This window comes from Drosophila guanche, unplaced genomic scaffold (genome assembly GCF_900245975.1).
Source record: "Drosophila guanche unplaced genomic scaffold, DGUA_6, whole genome shotgun sequence".
Lineage (NCBI taxonomy): Eukaryota > Metazoa > Arthropoda > Insecta > Diptera > Drosophilidae > Drosophila > Drosophila guanche.
In genome coordinates, this window is record NW_022995751.1 from 4,382,629 (window position 1) to 4,406,107 (window position 23,479).

Here is a 23,479-nt window from a genome sequence, read left to right on the forward strand (position 1 = left end):
AAAAGTCGTGCAGACTTTGATTTTGATTGCTTTGGCTGGCTGCAGGAGATTTGTAATGAGGCCTTAACTACATGATCATTATCCAAAAAAAAAACTGATCAACGATTCGATTCAAGAATCTTTCACTTCATCGTTAGCCTCTCCAGCCTCCCTCCAGTGACCTTTTGTGCGCAGAGTTCATGTGGCTCCGTTAGCTGGAGAACGTGGCTCTCCTCAACCTGTTCGCCAGTTCCGGCACCAAACAGCCTGTCATAACCATTATGCCGCCCTCCATCAACAGATGGGCTTCCAGAGAACACCAGAACCCCAACCCAGATCGTGCCACAGACACTCCGAGACTCTGAGAAGCAGCGTTCAGCTGGCGTGTGGGGGGCTTAACGGTCCAGCGATTGCCTCCAGCGACTGCAGTCTCGAGTCGAGTGGAGTCGAGTCAAGTCTCGATATCTCAATAGATTTATCTGGGCTCCTCGGAAACTGGAACAATTTGTTGTGCTTTGTGCCTGTCCAGCCGACGGGGCAATTTGCTGTGGGGGGAACTTGGGAGAGTCAGCGACTTCTATGGCAATCGGCTGCTCAATCAATTTGCTGCAGGTTTGTCCAACTGTCGTCTGTCGCTCTGTTTGCCGATTTCAGCTGCAAGCTTATCGAATTAATCGTCTGAATTAGCCCGTTTTGGTGCCGGGTGGAGGGAGGCAACAGCTCTGGACAAGTCAATTTGCACTGGTGGCAAGGCTGCATCGCTGCACTGTCCTCTGCCAAGAGTGACCACGAGATCGCTCTGTGGAAATTGCGGCAATTATTTTGTTTGTCATCGGAGCAAAAACAACTTGTGAAGTGCAGAGAGAGGATGCTCCCATCCTCACTTGTTAATTATGAATGAAATTTATGCGACAATGGGATGGGTGTAACCGCAAATGCAACCGCACAAATTTGCATGGCACGGGCAGGGCAAGAGATGTGTACATGACCGAACAGAGCCTTAAACGGTAGCGCTTAAAGGCAGACAGCAGATCGGGCAGATATGGGCGAGTTCTTTGCACAAATGTCAGCCATGAACGCCCACAAAGCACGACCGTTCCTCATAAAACATACACATCATCATCATCATTATTATTATCATCATCATGATCGTAAAAACCATGAAGAGAGAGAGAGAGGGTTAGAGGGTGGGTGGGAGCTTGGAGCAAGGCAATTTGTTCAATTGCAGCAGCCTCTGGGGCGTCATACAAATGCGAATCTCTGGCAGATCTACTCGCAGCCGTCTGGCATCTAAAGTGCTCAGAGACTGTACAACTCCTACTCCTAGTTTTCCCTTGCGGTGTGACACAGTAACCTCGTGGCTGGGAACCTCCCCTCCACTCTCCCCCCCCCCCCCCACTGTATGACTGATTATGCTTCACGTTTCGGCCAATCCATGACACAGAGTCGGAGGAAATTTGTCATTGCACAGACAATAGCCAAACATTTACGAGTAAAACAGGCAGCCTCCACTTGAAAGCCATCGTCTGTCTGTCTGGCGGGGTTCTGTCTTTGGTTTCTTGGAAATTCATTCAACTGCAAATATTTGCATAACTCATTAGGAAAGATGTACGAGATACGAGCTATTATTATGGGTGAAAAAAACTAAGGGGGAAAATTGTTTAGGCTGTTGGCAGTTTGTCGCGATCGCAAAAGGCGAAAATATTTTAATTAGTTTTCGGGGTGTGGCGGAGACATTTTCAAATCGGTAGCCAAACAATCCAAGCGAGGCATCTCTTTTGTGTGCAGCATAACGGAAAGATTTGGCCAAAGATTTAATGACAGAGAGGAGGAGGTACTAGAGGAAAAATTAAAGAAAGAAAAGCCATCACGTAGAGAAGAAGAAAATACTAAAAAGGGCAGAGCTAATGACAAGTACAGTGCCGTCCGGGGCACACTTTACAACACTAGCACTGCCAGCGCATTTAACTACCCTTTTGTCCGCTGCTTTACAGCACTACTCAACTTTATTACAACACTTTAATGACAGCCCCGAGCTTGACAGCTTAAATTTTCACTGCTTCTACAGTTCTTTTGATTTGTGTGCAGCAATTACGGAGTTCTACATAATGGGTATCTACGAGGACACCTTAGTGAAAGTAGTGGAGCATATGCTGGACCAGAAAAACATCGAGGTGCAGGACGAGTCGGTGAAACGCTGGATGGCTCGCCAAATGGGCGACAGTAAGTACCGTGGGGAGCTTCGCTGTAACCCAATCTTTACGCAGTTTTCCCCTTTAGAATTGTCGCAAATTGGCACAATGACTAGTATTTGGGCAAGTCACGCTGGCCGCTCCCAGCCGGGATATTTCGATGTGGAGCGCACCTTTAAGAGCATGAACATCACGGCCGGGGATCTCGCCGCCGAGGTCAAGGCTAATGAGGGCAAGCCCATGCCCAAGATCGACTTTCCCGTACCGGAGACTCGGGTGCATCACACGCCAGCCAAACCATTGCTGGGTGCCACTTCGGCAAAGGAAATGGTCAAGCATCCAAATGTTCCCAGTTTCCTGCCGCCTTTTCCCGGGCCACACACCTACAAGAGTACACCGATGGTGCCAAACAACAAAATCGATTACGTGGAGTCGCGCGAGAAGATGGCACTGAAGCGACGGCAAGAGAAGGATAACCTCAACCATCTATACAAGCGCATGAAGCAAACTGTGTCCTTGTTCAGCGAGCCAACCGGTCGATTTGATTTGCTCGACTTGGAGCCGCCCAAGAGACCTGCCTACATGGACGCCCTAATGCCACGCGATCAGACATACGAAATTGATATCTACGGCGATAATGATCCGATCCCCGAGCAAGGTAACTACTCCACTGCCTACATCCGCTTGAAGTACTTTTCCATAATCTCTACTTTGTGACAGCGCCCAAGAACCCATTTTTGATGCCACCAAAACCACCTGGCACCCCGAAGACGCCCTTTCCCATCGACTTGGGTTTGATCTATAACGAATATAAGGGTCCACTGACCACTGGCATGATGATTGAATCTACAGATTCCCCCAAGACGTCAGAGTCAGCTGAAGGTATTCGTGGGTTTTTGATGGTTTTTCAAATGATTCACTTTATGTTTAGCCCTTACAGATCTATCAAAAGCTGAGGAAATCGTAGTGCAAATAAACGAGCATACGAATATCAAAGAGCAGAAGCCCGAAGCAGAGTTTGAGCAGGCTTCCACTTCTGGCTCCGAAGAAAAGGTCCTTAAGATATCTAAGAAGAATAAGAAGCAGAAGAAAGCCAAAGAGTCGAAGGCTGACTTGTTGTGGAGTGCAACCTCTGAAGGTTTGGCCATTGTAGATCTAAATAACATAGAGCCAGTGCCTGTGCTAAAGGTGGAGGAAACTCAGGAGAAAGAGAACATAGGAGAGCAGCAGCTTGAAGCGGAGTTTGAGCAGGCTTCCACTTGTGGCTCCGAAGAAAAGGTCCTCAAGAGATCTAAGAAGAATAAGAAGCAGAAGAAAGCCAAAGAGTCGAAGGCTGACTTGTTGTGGAGTGCAACCTCTGAAGGTATTGTGATATTTTGTTTAAGTTTCCCTTCAACGTTTTCTCTTTCTGTTTGGCCATTGTAGATCTAAATAACATAGAGCCAGAGCATGTGCTAAAGGTGGAGGAAACTCAGGAGAAAGAGATTATAGCAGAGCAGCAGCTTGAAGCAGAGTTTGAGCAGGCTTCCACTTCTGGCTCCGAAGAAAAGGTCCTTAAGATATCTAAGAAGAATAAGAAGCAGAAGAAAGCCAAAGAGTCGAAGGCTGACTTGTTGTGGAGTGCAACCTCTGAAGGTATTGTGATTTTTCATTTAAGTTTCCCTTCAACGACTTTTCTTTCTGTTTGGCCATTGCAGATCTAAATAACTTAGAGCCAGAGCCTGTGGATGTGGAGGAAACTCAGGAGAAAGAGAACATAGCAGAGCAGCAGCTTGAAGCGGAGTTTGAGCAGGCTTCCACTTGTGGCTCCGAAGAAAAGGTCTTTAAGAGATCTAAGAAGAATAAGAAGCAGAAGAAAGCCAAAGAGTTGAAGGCTGACTTGTTGTGGAGTGCAACCTCTGAAGGTATTTGTGATTTTTCATTTAAGTTTCCCTTCAACGACTTTTCTTTCTGTTTGGCCATTGCAGATCTAAATAACTTAGAGCCAGAGCCTGTGGATGTGGAGGAAACTCAGGAGAAAGAGAACATAGCAGAGCAGCAGCTTGAAGCGGAGTTTGAGCAGGCTTCCACTTGTGGCTCCGAAGAAAAGGTCTTTAAGAGATCTAAGAAGAATAAGAAGCAGAAGAAAGCCAAAGAGTTGAAGGCTGACTTGTTGTGGAGTGCAACCTCTGAAGGTATTTGTGATTTTTCATTTAAGTTTCCCTTCAACGACTTTTCTTTCTGTTTGGCCATTGCAGATCTAAATAACTTAGAGCCAGAGCCTGTGGATGTGGAGGAAACTCAGGAGAAAGAGAACATAGCAGAGCAGCAGCTTGAAGCGGAGTTTGAGCAGGCTTCCACTTGTGGCTCCGAAGAAAAGGTCTTTAAGAGATCTAAGAAGAATAAGAAGCAGAAGAAAGCCAAAGAGTTGAAGGCTGACTTGTTGTGGAGTGCGACCTCTGAAGGTATTTCTAAAATATTTTATTTAAGTTTCCCTTCAACGATTTTTCTTTCTGTTTGGCCATTGTAGATCTAAATAACTTGGAGCCAGAGCATGTGCTAAAGGTGGAGGAAACTCAGGAGAAAGAGATTATAGCAGAGCAGCAGCTTGAAGCGGAGTTTGAGCAGGCTTCCACTTGTGGCTCCGAAGAAAAGGTCCTTAAGAGATCTAAGAAGAATAAGAAGCAGAAGAAAGCCAAAGAGTCGAAGGCTGACTTGTTGTGGAGTGCAACCTCTGAAGGTATTGTGATTTTTCATTTAAGTTTCCCTTCAACGACTTTTCTTTCTGTTTGGCCATTGCAGATCTAAATAACTTAGAGCCAGAGCCTGTGGATGTGGAGGAAACTCAGGAGAAAGAGAACATAGCAGAGCAGCAGCTTGAAGCGGAGTTTGAGCAGGCTTCCACTTGTGGCTCCGAAGAAAAGGTCTTTAAGAGATCTAAGAAGAATAAGAAGCAGAAGAAAGCCAAAGAGTTGAAGGCTGACTTGTTGTGGAGTGCAACCTCTGAAGGTATTTGTGATTTTTCATTTAAGTTTCCCTTCAACGTTTTCTCTTTCTGTTTGGCCATTGTAGATCTAAATAACTTAGAGCCAGAGCCAGAGCCTGTGGAAGTGGAGGAAACTCAGGAGAAAGAGAACATAGCAGAGCAGCAGCTTGAAGCGGAGTTTGAGCAGGCTTCCACTTCTGGCTCCGAAGAAAAGGTCCTTAAGATATCTAAGAAGAATAAGAAGCAGAAGAAAGCCAAAGAGTCGAAGGCTGACTTGTTGTGGAGTGCAACCTCTGAAGGTATTGTGATATTTAATTTAAGTTTCCCTTCAACGACTTTTCTTTCTGTTTGGCCATTGCAGATCTAAATAACGTAGAGCCAGAGCATGTGCTAAAGGTGGAGGAAACTCAGGAGAAAGAGATTATAGCAGAGCAGCAGCTTGAAGCGGAGTTCGAGCACGCTTCCACTTGTGGCTCCGAAGAAAAGGTCCTTAAGAGATCTAAGAAGAATAAGAAGCAGAAGAAAGCCAAAGAGTCGAAGGCTGACTTGTTGTGGAGTGCGACCTCTGAAGGTATTTGTGATATTTTATTTAAATTTCCCCTCAACGTTTTCTCTTTCTGTTTGGCCATTGTAGACCTAAATAACTTAGAGCCAGAGCCAGAGCCTGTGGAAGTGGAGGAAACTCAGGAGAAAGAGAACATAGCAGAGCAGCAGCTTGAAGCGGAGTTTGAGCAGGCTTCCACTTGTGGCTCCAAAGAAAAGGTCCTCAAGAGATCTAAGAAGAATAAGAAGCAGAAGAAAGCCAAAGAGTCAAAAGCTGACTTGTTGTGGAGTGCAACCTATGAAGGTATTTCTGATATTTTATTTAAGTTTCCCTTCAACGACTTTTCTTTCTGTTTGGCCATTGCAGATCTAAATAACTTGGAGCCAGAGCCTATGGATGTGGAGGAAACTCAGGAGAAAGAGATTATAGCAGAGCAGCAGCTTGAAGCGGAGTTTGAGCAGGCTTCCACTTGTGGCTCCGAAGAAAAGGTCCTTAAGATATCTAAGAAGAATAAGAAGCAGAAGAAAGCCAAAGAGTCGAAGGCTGACTTGTTGTGGAGTGCGACCTCTGAAGGTATTGTGATATTTCATTTAAGTTTCCCTTCAACGTTTTCTCTTTCTGTTTGGCCATTGTAGATCTAAATAACATAGAGCCAGTGCCTGTGCTAAAGGTGGAGGAAACTCAGGAGAGAGAGAACATAGCAGAGCAGCAGAAGAAGAATAAGAAGCAGAAGAAAGCCAAAGAGTCGAAGGCTGATTTGTTGTGGAGTGCAACCTCTGAAGGTATTGTGATATTTCATTTAAGTTTCCCTTCAACGACTTTTCTTTCTGTTTGGCCATTGTAGATCTAAACAACTTAGAGCCAGAGCATGTGCTAAAGGTGGAGGAAACTCAGGAGAAAGAGATTATAGCAGAGCAGCAGCTTGAAGCAGAGTTTGAGCAGGCTTCCACCTCTGGCTTCGGAGAGAATCTTCCTCAGAGCTCTCACAGCAAGAAGAGGCGTTTTATGGAGGACAAGAAGCGGGACAAAAGAGAGAAAAAGTCGAGGGCTGAGATGTTTGCCCGTTTGGCCAATGAAGGTATTTGTGACTTTATTTCAATTTCCTTTTATCGTTTTCACAGGATTAACTTTCTGTTATTCCATTACAGTCTCGAAAGATGTGGAAAATAAGGAAAACGTGCCGATATCCGTGAACAAACCTCTCCGCGAAGGGAAGAAGTCCAAAAGGAATGCATAACTGTGTAAATTAAACTCTGAATTAAAGTGCAAGCTGGGGCAGAGAGTTTGGAATATAACCATTTGAGTGCCAGGCGCTGCACTCGGCGAAAGAGTGCGAGAAAAATTAATTTATTTCAATTACATTTCATTAAGAGCTGCCAACACGTTGCCGTTGCCTTTACTCTGATGGAGTTGCTGTCTGGTGCTTGGGGAAGGGAGTGGTACGGGGCTGCCTGCCACCTGCCACCTGCTGCAGAACAAATGAGGCAAAGGGCACAGGGACCAGAGGCCAGAGTTCAAAGCGACCAAGAGCAGATGCTGGCTGGCTACCTGGCTACCTGGCTACCTGGCTGGATGGATGCTTCACTGATTCCTGCTGGCACAGCAAGGCACATCACGGTGTCTATCACTCTCCATCGTGGCAGAGCCACCGGCAAACGGTAACGATTCCCAAAGTATTAAATAACTTTGTAATTTAATTAACTTTGCCGTCTGCGTTGCGCCGCTTAACTTTGATTAACGTTTTGCAATTTTTCAACAAGTTTCTCCAGAACTTCAGCCGCACATTCAGGCAGCGACACTCCCAGAGAGTGTCAGCCGGGGAGTGTGGCAAAGTGCCAGAAAATGTAGCCAGACTGTAGCCAAAAGGATTGTGACCGTGATTTCTTTGGCAAGCTCAGATTACAAGGGATTTTCAGTCAGTAAAAGTTCTCCCTACCCTGCCATTTCCCTCTCAAATATTGAGCTGCCAGACGGGGGTAAATTAATGCAATTAGGATTGGGATATACAAGGATGTCGGGGTTTAGGTTGAGACTGTGTAAGCCAATATATATTCAGTTTGGATGGGTTACGCCTGAGGATCCATATGCTGAAGATTGCTTGCTGTATTTGGGGCATTAAATTGAATCAATAAATAACTCTAATGATATGGAAACATGACAAACAAGCATGCCCCTGTCTGCTGTGCTTTTCCTCATCATTTAGTCATCAGCTTTGAATTGGTTACAACATTTCCCGCCGTTGATGATTCTATTTGGGCCAAGAGAGAGAGAGAGACAGAGAGAGCGAGCGGGCTAACAACAGAATTTTACACACAATTTGACTTTGATATTGTGCCAGGGTCGGGGTGGGGCAGCAGATGGTTGAGGCGGGCCACTGCCCGGCAGAGCAGAAGCCAAAGATCAGACGTCTGGGGCAAAGAGGAGAAGGCGAATGGGCGCCGGCTGCTTGCAGGCCAAAATTCTGTTGCCAAATTGTTCCTTCTTCGAGCCATTAAAATGCATAAACACAAACGAGCAACGGGGCAAACGAATTTGTAAAAATACCAATAAAAATGAAATTACAACTTTTGTGGCGAAATGTGCAATAACAAAAGACGGAGACGGACACAGAAAGAGATGGAAGAGAGTGAGAGAGAGAGAAGGAGAGAGGTGATGAGCAGTGCGGAGACGTCGGCAGAGAGGGCGAAGAAAGGCCAACAAATGTTGTAACTGAAAAATGTGTTGTTTAGAGACATTTCCCGATGCCAATTTCGTTTTGTCATTTTAACCCAGTTTTAACTCATTGCTGGGCGATCTCTCTCTCTGTGTGTGTGTGTGTATTTATGCCATGTTTATTGTTGTTTTGGCTTTGGCATTTCTTTGTTGTATTTATTCAGATAAAATTCAATTGAAAATGAAAACGAGTCTGAAAATTACGGCAGCTTTGATTATTTATTTCGTTACAGCTACGCTCTTCTGGGGTTTCTATTCATTTTATATGCCCTATAAAATTGAGAGGCAGCAGGTTGCCAGGCTCCTTTATCTGATTTGTATGCCACGCCTCGACCCTTGCGAATATTCCTTTCATTTCTTTTTTGTTGGCCCACAAAGAGGTCAGCGTATGAGTGGGCGTAGCATGACCTGAGGCCATATAGTTTTTGATTTATATATTTTATTTGATAAACATACAGCCGCATCGTTGGTGGGCCAGCAACAAAAAAAAAAGATATGGAATAAAAACCAACGGAAATCCAAACGAACAGCAGGAGCCGGCAGCGGGATGGGCTGAGACAAAAAAAAAATATATACATATAAGAGAGAGAGAGAGAGAGAAGTCGAGAGTTCTGTCATAAAGTTTACATTTTCATTTCCGTTCACAGGGACATGCATGTGTAAGTGTGTGTGTTTCGGCCATGTTATCTTGTTGTACTTGCGAAGCCCCTCGACGCAGCGCAGCGCAATTTTTCATAAATCTTTTGCAGGCTACCGCATCACTCCCCAGCAGGCTGCAGGCACCCCTTTTGGGGCCAGCTGCATTTAACCTTTTTCACTTGACATTCAGTTTAAATTTGATTTGCCATAAAAAAGTTCCTTGTGCCCACCTCCCCCGCGATGCTCATAATTATGACGTTTTTATGGTTAACAAGAGGGGATTGTGGATGTGGAGTGGTTAGGGGGCAACTCTCTTAAGCAAATCAATTCAAGTTCCACGCTTCTTATTTATTTATGTGCGAAGAGGCGATATTTCCTTTTCTGTTTTTTTCTTTTTGCGGCGCGTGTGTGAAATTTCACTTTCTTTTCTTCTGTGTTTGCGGCTGGCTTCTCCCTCCATGGGAGGTGCGTTGGGTTCGCCCTTGGTTTATTTGGTTTTTATTATCCAGCGGCTTGGGCTACAAAAGAAAAAGCACAGAGGAAAAACCAAGCGCATGTTTGGCATCTTGTTCCTCGCTGCGGCTCATGTTATTTATGTTGTCTGCCACACAGTGGCACACACACACCACACACACATTTTCCTGAGAGGCAGAAAATAAAGAAAAAGTGCCAGTAAATCGTTCTCTTTTCGTGTTTAGCATGAGAATTTCCCCAAGCTTCAGACTCATTGGGGAATTACAAATTTCCACAGAACAACAACAACAACAAAAACTCCACTCTACGAGGGACATTCCGGGAAACTGTAACAACAGAGATGTGTGTATGTGTGTGTGAATATGATTGGTGGATAAAATGAAGTCATTTCTACTACATTTTGTGCGAATTTTGTTGGCCTGAGCAAATAGTTTGGGTAACTGCCATCCCTTTTGGGCCATTTTGTACGTGTTCTTGTCACGTTCGCCTGTTCGCCCGTTCGCCTGCTTTATGGCCGCTTGATTATGCAGCCAGGGACTATCCTAAGAACAAGAAAACCCTAAGCCAACAGCAGCAGCAGCGTTAGAGTAGAGTAGCGTAGCGTAGAGCTTTCTCCGTGCCGTTTGTTACTCGATATTATGTTGGCTATATAAAGACAAGTGTAGCCTCGTACAACATTATATTTTTAGCATCCCCGCTACGTGCGTAACGTGTTAAAAATAAAACACAAACACACACACACACACACAGACAGACAAGCCTCTGGCATATTGCGTATCCGCCACTGGGGGGAGCTCTGAAAACGCCCCAACGATGAGGGCCCCGCCCCCTTGGCGGCTTAATTAAATTGATTGAATTTGATTGCCATCAGTGTGGCATAGAACGAAACGGCAGTTTACGGCAGTATTCCCAGCAATTTGGCGCACTTTTGCCGCATGCAACATGGCCAGACAGACAAAGACAGAGAGAGAGAGAGAGAGAGTGAGCGGGAGACCTGGCAGGGGGAGGAAGCAATTACAATTTCCCTTGGCTCACCTGTCGGTGGAGGCTTTTCCCCCTTCTATCTATACATACAACTCTCTGACAACACTCAATTATGCAAATTTTTAGCTGCACTCCGGGACACACCAGCAAAAGGCTGCAATTTCGGCGAAAATACATTTCCAATTGAATTAATAAACCTCCTCTTTGCTCTTCCCGATGGCTTTCTCCCTTTGCTCTCTCTCTCTCTGCCTGCTGCTTCCAAATGAAAATATTTTGCTGAATACTTAATGTGTTTATAATGCCAGGCAGCGTGGCAGGCAGCTCGTGAAGATATGCCACAGCATGTCAGAGTAACAACAGCGACAGTAACTGCAGCAGCAGCAGCAGCCTTGGCTTGGCTTGGCTTGGCTTTGCTTCCGTCAGTCAGTCAGGAGAAGCCAAGCCATCTCATTAGCTCGTCTCATTGCCAATTTATGCATTCTAAGTGTGTGTTTTGCTAGTTCTAAGAGACAGATGACAATGGCATAGAGTGGAGAGTGTAGAAGTCAGCTCATTTGCCAGTTTAAATCCTCATTCTATGGGTTTTTCATTTCATAGTCCCAGCCACAGAGAAAGGCAACAGAACAATGGTTTTGTCATGAATGTGGCAAGGGCAGCGCAGGCGCAGCAGCTGTGGCAGCAACAGCAGCAGCATCTCAGGTTCCACTCACTCCATCTTTTAATTGTGTAGCCACCAATCATTATAAACCATAACGGCAAGCGAGTTACTTGAAATACACTAAGAGATCTAAGGTTACAGAATTTGGATAGAATTTTGATTGAGTTTCACTTCCTTTCCGGCATTTCAAACGCCTGCTTACATTCGCCATATCCCCCGATAGAGTGAGAGTATCTAAAAAGATGTATGACCAAAAAGAGCAGCGGCAGCAGCAGCGGCGACCATTTGGCTACGTCTCTAATGCGCCCGATGGATGGTATCTCAAATGCTTATCTCAGACGATGCTCTACTCTCCCTCTCTAATCAATTTCAAATGGTTTTTCGGGGAGTTCGTGCCTGCCGCATTCGCCGGCTTATCAGCGTTTGGCAATCTTTTTGAAATACTTTTCCATATGGCTGGCTGGCTGGCCGATTCATCTTGTGGAGATTAGAGCGCAGAGCTCCCCACAAACGGCCACAACGAGGCCTGTCATCGCCAGCAGCAGGCAACATCCCAGCAACCCAGCAACATGTTGCTTTGCCTATATGCATGTGTCTGTGGCGGTTGTCAAGAGCGCATCCATAAAGCTTGTATTGCCGCAGGTCATGAGGCAGCCCATAAATATGAAATATTGAAAAATATTTCAGAGAAAGTGCGGGGGGGATTGTATAGGGAAAAGTGTGTTCGCTTTACAAGTGGAAAATGCATTTGGCTTAAGCACAAAAATGTTGATTCCCATAAATGTATTTGTGCATCTTTGCGTGTAGCGGGGGGGACAGCTGTGGGATGTTGCAGCGACCGAAATCGGAATCGGAATCGGCATCTGTGTCTGTGCTTTGAGGTTCTGTTTATTCTATGAAATGGATGGACTCTTAAGTTCCCTGTGGTTTGTCGATTCACACAATTTTCATGTATTTTTCGTTCTCTACAAAGTTGCACTGAATATTCCCTAGATTCCCCTTCAGCACGTTTACCAATTTGAATTCAATTTGCGGTGCACTCCAAAGGGGACACGGACTCCGAACAGCTCCCTTGACCTTACCTTTTCCCCTTCTAGCTTAGAGACAATCTCGTTGGCATGAACTTGAAAATGCATTCCCTCCCATCCCCCAATGTCTGGGCACTAAATGTAGTCGTATTTTTGTACATTATTTATTTATATGCCACACACAATCCGATATTTATGCATCTTGACATCTGTCCTTGAACAGTGGGGAAGGGGAGTGAGCGTATTTATAGCCCTGCTAATTGCGCTCGACCTTTTGTTGTGGCAGGTTCTTGTGCATTTTTCATGAGCCGTTCCCAATTCCATGTGGCCGGCCTCGAGTGTCACACGGGTCAGTGCTGAATTTTGTATGCACTTTAATTGAATTTATTTTATTCGGTTAATGGGGGCTAATGGGTGCGAGAAGTCCATTAAAACTGCATCGATCCGGCAGAAGGAAAATGTCATCAATATTGCAGTCATTAAATGCAGGATAATCGAATTTGATGTGGCAAAAATGTGGTTAATCATTGAAATTATGCATCCAAAATAATTTCATTCAATTGTGGGAAATTCTCTGCATTCTCAGAGCGGAAAACTGCTGCGGAGTGCCCTGCACTCAATCATTCAGTGGGAAATGCTGCATGGCATTTGCATGTCGAGCTGCGAGGTAGGACCTTAATCACGGAGTAGAGACCTGGCCCAAAACCAAATGGCCAATTTATAGTCCCAACGTCTAGGACCCTAGCACATGCAGCTGACATGTTTTTCCAACTGATTTGACAGCTGCCCGAATGTGCTTTTGTGTGTGACATTTTATACATTTTCCATTTTATGCTGCCCCGCCACCACCCACTCGGACGGAGCGGACTCTCTCAGGTGTCGTATAATTTCGAAATAAATATCTATAATAAAAGTGAAGAATTGATTTACGCACACATGATGCCAAATGCATTTGGCAGTTGTTATGGCCTGTGAGGGACAGGCTCTGGCTCTCATTTCGTGACCATTTCAACAGTCGCTCAAGCATCAACATCAATGGAAAATATATAAGGTTTAACCCAAATATCGAATGGCAAAGAAAATACCAGAAAAACCAAAAATCCCTGTTCTGACAATGTTGCAAATAAATCATTAAAAATGTGATGGATATTCGTACAATATTTATATACTCTTATTTCTGAAAGAAAACAAAGCCACGTGACATAAACGAAGGCCTAAATGATTGCTGGTGGCCATAAATTTTCAAAGAATTTTTAAAGCCTACCAAAGTTCCTCGGAAAAACCAAAAACAATTAATTGTCAATTAGAATGGCGTGGGGGAGGAAGTGTTTGCCCTTCTGTATATATAGATATATATTTTGTTTCTTTTTAATGGAAAACCATCCGAGTTTTGCGTGCCGTTCCGTACGCTTTTGCTCTCTTGGATGACTAATTTCGTGCACAAAAATAGCTGCTAGGAAAATTGCCAAGAAAATTGGCACGCTTCTTGTTTCACACACCCCAAAACGGAAAGCATGGGGGGAACTGCCAAGCTACTGCCAAACAACAATCGAGGAAAAGAAAAGTGTGAACCAATTAGCTAGCTAAATTATGGTGAAAAAGCCGCAAGATTATCTGCAATAACCCCCAAAGATCTACATAGCATATAGACCCGTATAGTTGTGGCAAACTCTTTGTGGCTTGTGCTGTGGCGAGTGCCAAAAACATAGATGTTGCATCAACTATTTCGCTGTTCAATGCTGGTGTGCGAGAGCGAAAACCCATTAAAGTGGCAACCGAAATAGAAACAAGAAATACTTGATACAATATTTAAAATAAAATACAATATGTGCACATTATCACTTCATCCAACGTCACATCACGCGTTGGATATAAATTAGAGACGTTCTGCAAATGTATTCGGACTTGTTTTATTGTCAGCAAAGACCTCAACGAATGGCGAATTTCGCATGTTATTTGCATCATTTTTATGCTGGTCTTTTCATAAAAAACATTCCATGAGCTTTAATCGAAAATTGCCAGAAATTACGAGTGTTCAATGGCAGTGGCCATTTTCCTAAGTGAAGCCCGGGGGCACGTAAGTAAAAGAAGTTTTGTGGCCAGCCTTTGGCTGATTTTATGATCATCCATGGCCCCATGCCCCCAACATCATTCTCTGCCGTCATTCCCAAGTCCAGGAGTGAGCGACTGACATGCGAACTTCCGTTTGGAATGGTTTGGGGAAATGCAAATAAACAAAAGACCAACGTCAGAGACGCTCCCCCTAGTGGTACGGTACTTCCGCCCTGCAAATGTGTAGGGGAATTGATTTTTATGGGCCGTAAGTTTTGGATATTTATGCAGCCACAGCCCACGGGCCTACCCAGCATTATAATCCACACACAGACACACACACACGAATGTAGCAGGAAGCAGGAAGAGCACTCGAGATTTGTTTATGGCACATGGCATTGCCAACTAGCGCCGGGCAGAGGCACCAAGTAGTCCTAGTAGTGGTAGCACAATCTGTGGGGCTGCGTGAGAAGTTTGTGGCATCTTTAATGGCACATTAACATCTGCAGACAGCAGCGGCCAACAGCAGCACCTCAAGCAGCAGCAAGAAAAAAAATTAAAACTTAAGCAGCGGCGGCTTGATTATGCCGCCCGGCCCGGCCCGGCCCGGTCCAGCCCTGATGATGGCAACACAAGAAAGAGGCCAACAAATTGGCCACTGGACCGGACCATGGCCGAAGGGGCCGAGCCCGCCTCTCCACACAGAAGCAGAGGCTCACATTTTTTTCTTTATGGGAATAATTTTCTTTCTTTTTTTTGCTTTGCTCTTCGGGTGCTGCCTTTTTGTGTGTTTTAATGCGCGAGCATTAACAGCCCAAGAGTTTGGCTTTTCTTATTGCTCATTTGCACAATCGTCCGATGTCCGATGTCCGATGTCCACTGTCCCCCTGCTGGAGTGGATCCTGCTGCTGTCGAGGGAACAACATTATATTTATTTGACTCGCAAAGCGGAAAACCCCTGGAACAACCCCAGACAATGACAATGCTGGGAGGGAACTTCTTCAGCAAAAAAAAAAACCCTATGCATCCATCGGGGATGCAGGATCCTTCCTGTGCCCGCTGTGCCCATATAAATCTCTTAATTTCACTTTCTGTTCAGGGTACATTTCGTGTCGCTTATCCCGCATTCATTTGTGGCACCCTCTTTGAGAAGGCCTTCCGCTCTTGTAGGCGCAAAAGTTCATGAAAATTCAATAAGTTTTTCTCTTCAACTGAAGTTGGTTTTCCCTCACTCATATTTGCCTTTGGCTTTGCCCCTTTTTCTGGTGAATTTCCTTACTTTGTGCAAACCGTTTTCCTTTTTTGTCGTGGTGTGGAGTGAAGTGTGGCGGCTTTTCACAAGTTTTAATTAGCCGCATTTTATGCAAACGCATTTAAATCAACAAAAGTAATGGGAGTGAGAGAAGCGGTAGGGGCAGTGGCAGGGGCAGATGGTGGACCTATCGTTAAGGCTACTCGGATATTTTCGCATAGAAATCGCTTTGGGTGTGGTGTGAGAGAATCAATTAGCCCGCTGCTCCTAATGGACAATATGTGTGCAGGGCGGGCATCCCGCTTCCCGCTTTCCGTGTCTGCATCTGCATCTGCACTGCACTGCGCTTCCGTTCTTGCTGTTCTTCGTCGCTTGTTTCCGGCTTCCTGTCTGCTCGCTCCCTTTCGATTAACCCGCCGCCACGAGCCCGTTCATTCGTTTCTGATGACTTTTGTCCTTGTTCGCCTTCGCCTTTGGGCGCAAATATTGAAACAACTGATTAGTTTGAGTGGAACACGATGACTGCTGCTGAATGTCCTGCATGCACCTCCCAGCTCTGTGTGTGTGTACTCCCTTGTGCCCGCGGTGTATCCATTACGACAATGCCTCAATTTGCGAATAATTAGATCGAGAAATATTCGAACGGGCCCAAAATGGAAATTGAATTGAAATATTCATGGACAGGCGGCAACAAAAATCGATCCATGAAAAATTCATTCGCCCAAACTGGGGGGGAGCTTGTTACGTGTTGGAAAATTGCATTTTCTATTTCCTAGTAATTATATTTGCCATGCAAATGTTTTTTTTTTTGTATATTGTTGTTGGCTCCCAAAATGGCTCTGCAGTTGGGTTCGTCCTGCTCCAGGCATTTGGCATCTGGGAATAGCTAACTTCCCAGCCAACAAAATACTTAAATGACATTTGAGTTGCAGACTTTGCCCTAATGGAATCACAATTTCCCGCCCACACACACACATACATACATCGGGGACTGCCGTCACACGGCACGGAACCAAGGAGAACCAAACCCATCAGGGTCCCTCGCAAAAGTTGAGCGAGAATAAATTCTTGTTGTCCTATTTAACTGCAAAGTTGAGCGCAAATAAACCGATCTCCCCGGGTGGGCGTGGCAGTAAAACGTCGCACAAATTGAACTTAATCAAATTGCCAAAATGTTGACAACCCAAAAAGGAAGGAAAACCAGAGAAAAAGAATAAGCATTCTTCCACGATTCGCTTTAGTCCTTGGAACATTGAAATGTCTTTACGTCTTGCTAGTTATCAACAGCTTTTGTTCTTTGTTGTTCGAGACCTTTTCGAACTTTGATGAAGCAGAAAATATGTGCAAGTATTTCCCTTTCCCCATACCCGAGGCATAACTTAATTAAAAGCCAAGCCGATTAGCCAAAACCAATTGAGGGTCGATCGGAGGGCGGGGTGGCCTGAAGTGGCCAAGATAAACACCGAAGGACCATTGGCATTGCCATGGTGAAAGTTTAGTGCCCAAGGAAAAACCCTTAACCAAATGCATTTCAGCAGTTTGGAAAATCCTCTAGCATTTACATTCAACTGCAATTTATTGTTGTCGAGGCTTTTGTCCTGACCCACAAATTATGCAGAATGTCTAAACTCTGCAGGGAACTTGCTCTCTCTCGCTCTCTCTCTCTCTCCTGCAAGCTAATTGAGTTGCTGCAGGTGGACACTGGACACTGGACACTGGACACAGAGACACAGGCAACATCCAACAGGCAAACAGCAATGAAAGTCAATTAAGTGGCTAAACCTGGCAGAGAAACATCTTCATTATGGTGCTGCAGCCCAAAGAGTCCAGCGATTTGAATAAGCGCTGAAAAATTCATTCGAAGCGACCCAATTAACAGAGCGGCAGGAGCAGCAGCACTCTTCGAGAGAGCAGCGGCAACAATCGCATTAAACGTTTAATTACAATGTCCCTGGCACAATGGCGGCAGACAATGGCCGCCGCCGCCGCCGCTCTCTCTTTTTCTGTCTGCTTCCATCTTTGTCTTATCTGGGTGCCACTTCCGCTGCTAACAAGCATATCCTTTCCGGCCAGCTTTCAGAGTACCCAGTTCGCAGTTCGCAGTTCGCAGTTCACAGTCCCCAGCCCTTTGGCGCCTCAAAGTCTGAATGCTGCTGTGCGGGGCCTCAAAAGGGATTTCAGCAATTTGCGTTTTCCTTCTCTTTATTTTGTAGACATCTTTTTTCTGCCCCACTCTTTTTTGTTCTGCTGGTTTGTTTGTGCTCATCGACGGCTCTCGCACTGTGTTTTTGTGGATTGAGTGGCACTCCATTGTTGACCTCCTTCAACAACAGAAGCCCAGCTAGCCAGCAGCACCCACCTAGAGGCACTCAACTGGGTCAGCTCCACACATGGATAGAGATATGGGAATGGGAATGAAAATGGAAAGGAGAGTGGAAATGGCAAAGGCAAAGTCAATCTCTGAAGATCAGGCCACAAACAAGTTGCACCAGAGATCATGACAAAAGATAAACAAAAGCTGAAGGCTTTAATGGAATAATTTTGATGAGAAATTAAGTAATTACGGATGGACGGGAGGCACTCCCTTAGCACTCCCCTTGCAGCCGCAAGTCTGCATTGAAATCTGCATTGTAAATGACCCCAAAGCGTCTGATTAGCTATGCGACATGTGGCCCGTGCAGTCAGCTCCCCCGTGCAGCCAAAGCAAACCAAATTGATGAGCCTAATTGGCTTTGACCAAAACTGCAGTCGGTTGTGCGTACGTCCACAAAGCTGCCATATAGCCATGCAGCCGCATACCCAAATAAACATACAAATACGCGTATATCGCCGCTATGTCTATACGCGTGGGTTTGCCAACTGTAAGGCAGGCAAACAGCGCGAAAACACAACAACTTCATTAGCGAGCGGACTGGGCCCGACAGGCAAAAAGTGAAACAGCAACGTTCCCATTTTTCCGGCTGATTGACTGATTATGGTCAAGTGTTTGACTGCGTGACACCACCGCACGCCCCCCGCCAGTCACAGCCACTGCAACACCCCGCCTACTCCCCCATGGATTGTTTATTAATTATCGAGCAAATTTGAAATGTATTTATTATGCACACGCCGTCGTTGAATTGAGGATATTTTATGCTTCGAGTTAATTTTTATTTTAGTTTTATTTTTTTGGCATTTTGGCTTTTGGGTATTTCAGTGTTTCGGCATTTTGGCATTTATTTATTTTTATGTACGCTTCGCGATCGCATTTTGTTTTGCTTAATTGCGCGTGGCGTGGCGTGGCGTGCACGCGGCGTATGCGTTATGTATGGCACCGCGCACAAACGCACTGCCAGACGGGTGGACAGACGGACAGACGGGACAGACGGGGTGCAAAATCAACAAGCGAGAAGAGAAGCGAGAAATAAAATTGCTGAAAATATCTTTCTGCCAAACGAACACAAAATTGCTGCCGCTGTTTGTATATCGAATGTGGAAATGCATTTTTTTGTTGTATTTTTAGTTTAAGGAATAGAAAATGTTGCAGAATGGAGTTCAAATATTTACCAAAGGCATTTAGAGCATAAGCAGCTTACCTGCAATGAAAAGAGCAAGAAATGTGGCTAAGCAAATAGTCTAAAAATCATAAATGATATAATTTAGTAAGAGAAAAAACTCAACCCAGGCTGAGGCTTGGCTCTCCATTAGCTCGCACTCCCCCTAAGACTTCACACTCCATGTGGGGCTGGGCTCTCAATCTTCGCTAAAGACTTCACTCCATCAGCATCATGCTGTTGCGTGGCAATTTTTTTGCTGTCACATTTCCGCTAAACAAATTCAAATTAAGCGTCAAAAGAAGCTTCAGCGAAGAAGCCTGCTCCGTGCTGAAGATCTTTGCGTGTTCCCCTCATTCTGGTTCTCACTTTGCCACTGCAACAAATGGCTTGTTGTCAGCCAGACAATGCTCGGCAAAAATCTATGGCAGCGGGAACTTTTCTTTGCACTGGATTTGCAGTGTCGAGCAGCTAAACAAACAAGCGGAGGGTCAGGGCAGACGGCAGCTGTGCTCAAAGAAAATGAAAACTAACAGAAAATAAATGCACAACAAAAGCGACAAATGGAGAGGGGAGTGGAGTGGAGTGTGTACACATTTTTTTCGCTTTCTCCGTGCACATTTTTCAATCTTTTTTGTTGTTGCCTTTGCCTCCCTCTTGGTTGCCCGTGCAACATTTTAGCATTTCCTTTTTCTGCCACGCCTCTACTTGAGAATGTTTCGTGAACTTTTTCCACACATGCACGTGCACAGGGGTAGGGCAAAGGGGTAAGGAGTGGCGCGCTGTTGCAAGTGAAATTGCATTAAAAATGCCAATGCAGCCGCTGGCATTTGATGCAACCTTCTGTTGCCCCAACCACCTGCACCTGCACCTGCACCTGCCTGCCTGCAGCTGTATGCTGATTAAATAAGCTTTGCACGCTCGCAAATTTCCACCGGTTAGAAAATAAATAAAATATATCATAAATATGTACGAATTAGACGACAATCAATTTACCATTAAAATCCACAACAAATCATTGCACAAAATTCTAATTGGAACACACACAAAAAAGGCGGCACAACAAAGAGGCCACAAAAATATGAATTCCATTTGCCATACTCGAGGGGAAATGAGGATCCTTGGATTGTTTGGCAATTTGCATAAACAGCGGACAGCTTTTTGTGGCTGCCACCGCCACAGGCGTTGGGGATGGGGGGTAAAGACTGGTAAAGATTTATGCCTGAAATTTTTCGCCACACTTATGGTATTTTCATTTGAAATTGAAAACATATTAAATGCACATTAATTTCGCATGTCAAGAGGAGCGAGAGAGGCAGCCCCCAATTCTGGGAGTTGCTGGCGGCTGTGTATTTGATTTTAAATGTGTGCTAAAAATAGGAGCAGGAATTTCGCATAAATTCTCAGGCATATCTGCCACGTCAGCCATTTCCAGGTAATTAAATTGAGCCCCAATTTTGAGCTTAAAGTTTCCCTTCTGATAAACTAATTTCACCCGCTTTAGCCACGAAAGATAAGATCTATATCTTGAGAGCACTTGAGGCTATCTTATCGGCAGTCGGAAATGAGAGCGCTACTTGGAACTTTATCTCTGGCAACAGTTCAACTGAGGTAGGTCCATTGTGTTATGTTCTTTCGGGTCCTATCAGCATCTCTGCATCATCGAGAGCGTGTCAGCACCATCTTTGCCATCATTTTAGCATATTTACGACCGTGTTCATTTGCTGACGCAATTGAATTTATAATGAGCGGCCCCAGCCCACCCCGGACGAAGCCCAATCCTAATGTATTACGTCATTAATTCTGGTCGTGGGTGGGTGGGTCGTGCACAAAATTCATCAAGTGGCCAACATTAAATAAGCAAAGTTGATTAATTTTGTTCAGGTTTAAGACCGACTTTATGGCCACTTCCCAGCCACCAGTTTGGGTTAATTAGAAAAATAGTTTGACACCTCGTGGGGCAAACGTGCTTGTTGTGTGATTAAATCAATGCGAAGCCTACCTAAAAATGATATGCTACCTCGGCAAGACTCAAAGAATGAAGGAGAGTGGGATGTAGGGGGTGATGGAGAGGCCCAGACAGCCGCTGAATGAGCGGAAGACAAGCTGCCGCACTGGCGACAACTTTTTGGTCAACTTTTCTGGGGCTCGGCTCTGTGGACCCCCGAAATTAATCCAACATTAAAGCCCATAAGGCAACAATGTGTTCTTGGGGCTCTGTTTTCTTCAAGTTTTATCGCTTTTTATCGTTCGTTTGGCCTGACCACATAATTTATTTGATTTCTTGAGCGCGATCGCTTATGATAAGGGACGGGAGGGAGGTTCATTGGTTGGGTTCGCGTTACAGTTCTGCTTGTTCTGGCTGATGACATGATCTGGCATATTTCGCATTCCGTACGCATAAATAAACTTGAAAGTTTTTTTTAGTTTTTTTTGTATGGATTTTTCGACAGTTTTTTGTGGCACTTGAGATGAGCTTGGCGTCCCAGCCTACTTGGCATTTTGAGCGTGTCTGCGTCTGTCTCTCTCCTTCTCTTTCTCCCTGTGGTTACTTTTCCCCTCTCCCTGCTGGCGTCAACGCACCCAAAACATATTTTATATGGCTTCTCCGTATTGTTCTTGACAAAAATTTGTGCATGTCGAGGCGAGGCGACGCTTTCTTTTCGGCTTGTGTCTGCGCAATTATCATGCTGCCATATCTGCGGGCGGGGTGTGGGGGGGAAGCCATAAAAACAGATTTTATGTTCGCAATTTGAAAGTTTTTCAATTTGTTATGGGCCGACTGACTGACTGACTGTATTTTAATGCTCTTTGAAGGTTTGCGAACGAGCCGATTATGATGTAATTCACACCTGAGCCTCCGATAATGCCAAGTTATGCAAATTTCTGTACGAAATGTGGGCAGGAATGAATTCTTAGGGCTATGGTCATCGATTCGGGTAAGCTACAAGCAACTTCAGGCAGTTCCAGCTGGGAACCCATTGTTTCTCTCTGTGTAGCTATGCCCTGAAATTGGTTATGGAACAGTTCTTGAAAAATTACACAAATCATGCAAGCAAACGCCATTCTGCCTGTTACAATATATTTTCACAACTTTGGACTTTGCTCCGCCCTTGCTGTAAAAGTGATAAAAAAAAAATATAAAAATATAAAAAAAGAGCAAGAGAAAGACAGAGACAGAGACAGCGACAGAGACAGAGAAGACTTCCCAGAATGACACTTCAGTTTAATGAACCGCCAATTCGCGACAGTCTGAACATAACCGAACTGAACCCGCGCTGAAAGGCAAACGCGTCGCAAAATCAAATGTCAAAGTCAGCGAAATCCAAGAACCAAACGGCCAAACAAGCGAACAAACCAGCAAAAATGAAGATGAAATATTGTATGTTGAGTGCCAAAAAGCGTGGTAATTCCCGGGGTGGCATGTGCGGCCACCTAACTGCCGCATAATTAAGACTAAAGACCGCAGAAAAGAAAACAAGTTCCCGCCCGATGGAAATTGTCAAGCGGTGCAGAGAGTGGAGAGTGTTCTGAGGTCAGTTTGGTGCTGCGGTTAGCAGAGTTTTCCCAGCTCAACTGTGCGGGATGTACGTGTTTGCATTAAAGAGAATCCGCTTTGAATCACAGGACCCCATAGAGCCCCCCCAGCCAAGCCCCAAAATCGGTAGGGGCCCATCCAAAAGCGCAGCTGGAAAGCCAAACATCGACTTAATTAGGGGTATGCTTCGGCTGCAGCTTCAAAAGGAAAATATTTAATAGAATAATAAAAAGGAAAACTCATGCTGCTGCTGCTGCTACTGCTGCCTGTGTTTGAACAAAGTCTGGGGCAACGGGGCGTATGCGCATTGGGGGCTGCCGCCTGCGTCCTCCTACACAAAACGCTGAAAGAGTGAAACTTTATCGCTGCCGCGCCTTAGAATAGGCCTTGGGTCAAGGACGCTATCTAACCCGTGCCCTTTCGCTCGTATTAAAAATACAGGAAATAAAGTTGCAGCCCTGTTGGGGCAGGCCAAATGCCACAAGCAAATCGATTAGATTGTTAGCGATTTATAAAAGTGCAAAAACAACACACAGAAATGGCATATGGAATGTGGAATATGTGTAGAACATGCTGATAAATCGCTGCTCTGCTTCGATGCTGTTCAATCAACGAAATTAAAGCTATTCCCCCGCTAATGTCAACAATTTATAATGCATCGACCTGACAGGCAGCGTCGGCGGCGGCTCTGGCTCTGGCTCAAGCTACGACAAGCGCCAGTGTCTCTACTCATCGCCTCATCATCTGGCCAAGCCAAGCCAAGCCAAGCCACACCAAAGCCCAATCCCCAATCAACACAAAACTGTGAGCTTATTGCAATCGTAATGGCTGGCCGTTTGTTTTCAAATTGATTTTTATTACAATATATGGCCTATAATTTGCCACACAAAATAAATATTCAAATTCGAGAGCCTCGCATGTGATGGCGC

General features: G+C 45.0%; 2 protein-coding genes and 1 long non-coding RNA gene across 4 annotated transcripts in view; 2 read left to right on the forward strand and 1 right to left on the reverse strand.

Annotated features, from left to right (window-relative positions):
* Window positions 1–23,479, reverse strand: part of LOC117586809 (trichohyalin) — a 44,123-nt gene that overhangs the window by 15,546 nt on the left and 5,098 nt on the right. The gene's annotated exons all lie outside the window — the stretch shown is intronic.
* On the forward strand, window positions 2,053–7,060 carry LOC117587155 (titin). Its single transcript, XM_034277660.1, has 17 exons — window positions 2,053–2,202; window positions 2,260–2,829; window positions 2,892–3,053; window positions 3,112–3,534; window positions 3,597–3,806; window positions 3,869–4,075; window positions 4,139–4,170; window positions 4,234–4,345; window positions 4,681–4,890; window positions 4,953–5,159; window positions 5,223–5,435; window positions 5,498–5,707; window positions 5,771–5,983; window positions 6,047–6,253; window positions 6,316–6,462; window positions 6,525–6,758; window positions 6,829–7,060. Exons 1-17 carry the CDS (start codon window positions 2,088–2,090, stop codon window positions 6,915–6,917), a joined length of 3,561 nt encoding a protein of 1,186 aa, XP_034133551.1. The 5' UTR covers window positions 2,053–2,087; the 3' UTR covers window positions 6,918–7,060.
* Window positions 4,436–4,982, forward strand: LOC117586823. Its single transcript, XR_004574018.1, has 3 exons — window positions 4,436–4,615; window positions 4,681–4,890; window positions 4,953–4,982. It is a non-coding gene; the product is annotated as an uncharacterized LOC117586823 (long non-coding RNA).

Bases quoted from the DNA above. Each gene is read 5' to 3' on its own strand.
- LOC117587155 (XM_034277660.1), top strand. From the start codon at position 2,088: ATGGGTATCTACGAGGACACCTTAGTGAAAGTAGTGGAGCATATGCTG. The intron at 2,830-2,891 runs GTAACTACTCCA...ACTTTGTGACAG, and splicing joins TGATCCGATCCCCGAGCAAG to CGCCCAAGAACCCATTTTTG. The intron at 4,346-4,680 runs GTATTTGTGATT...TGGCCATTGTAG, and splicing joins GTGGAGTGCAACCTCTGAAG to ATCTAAATAACTTGGAGCCA.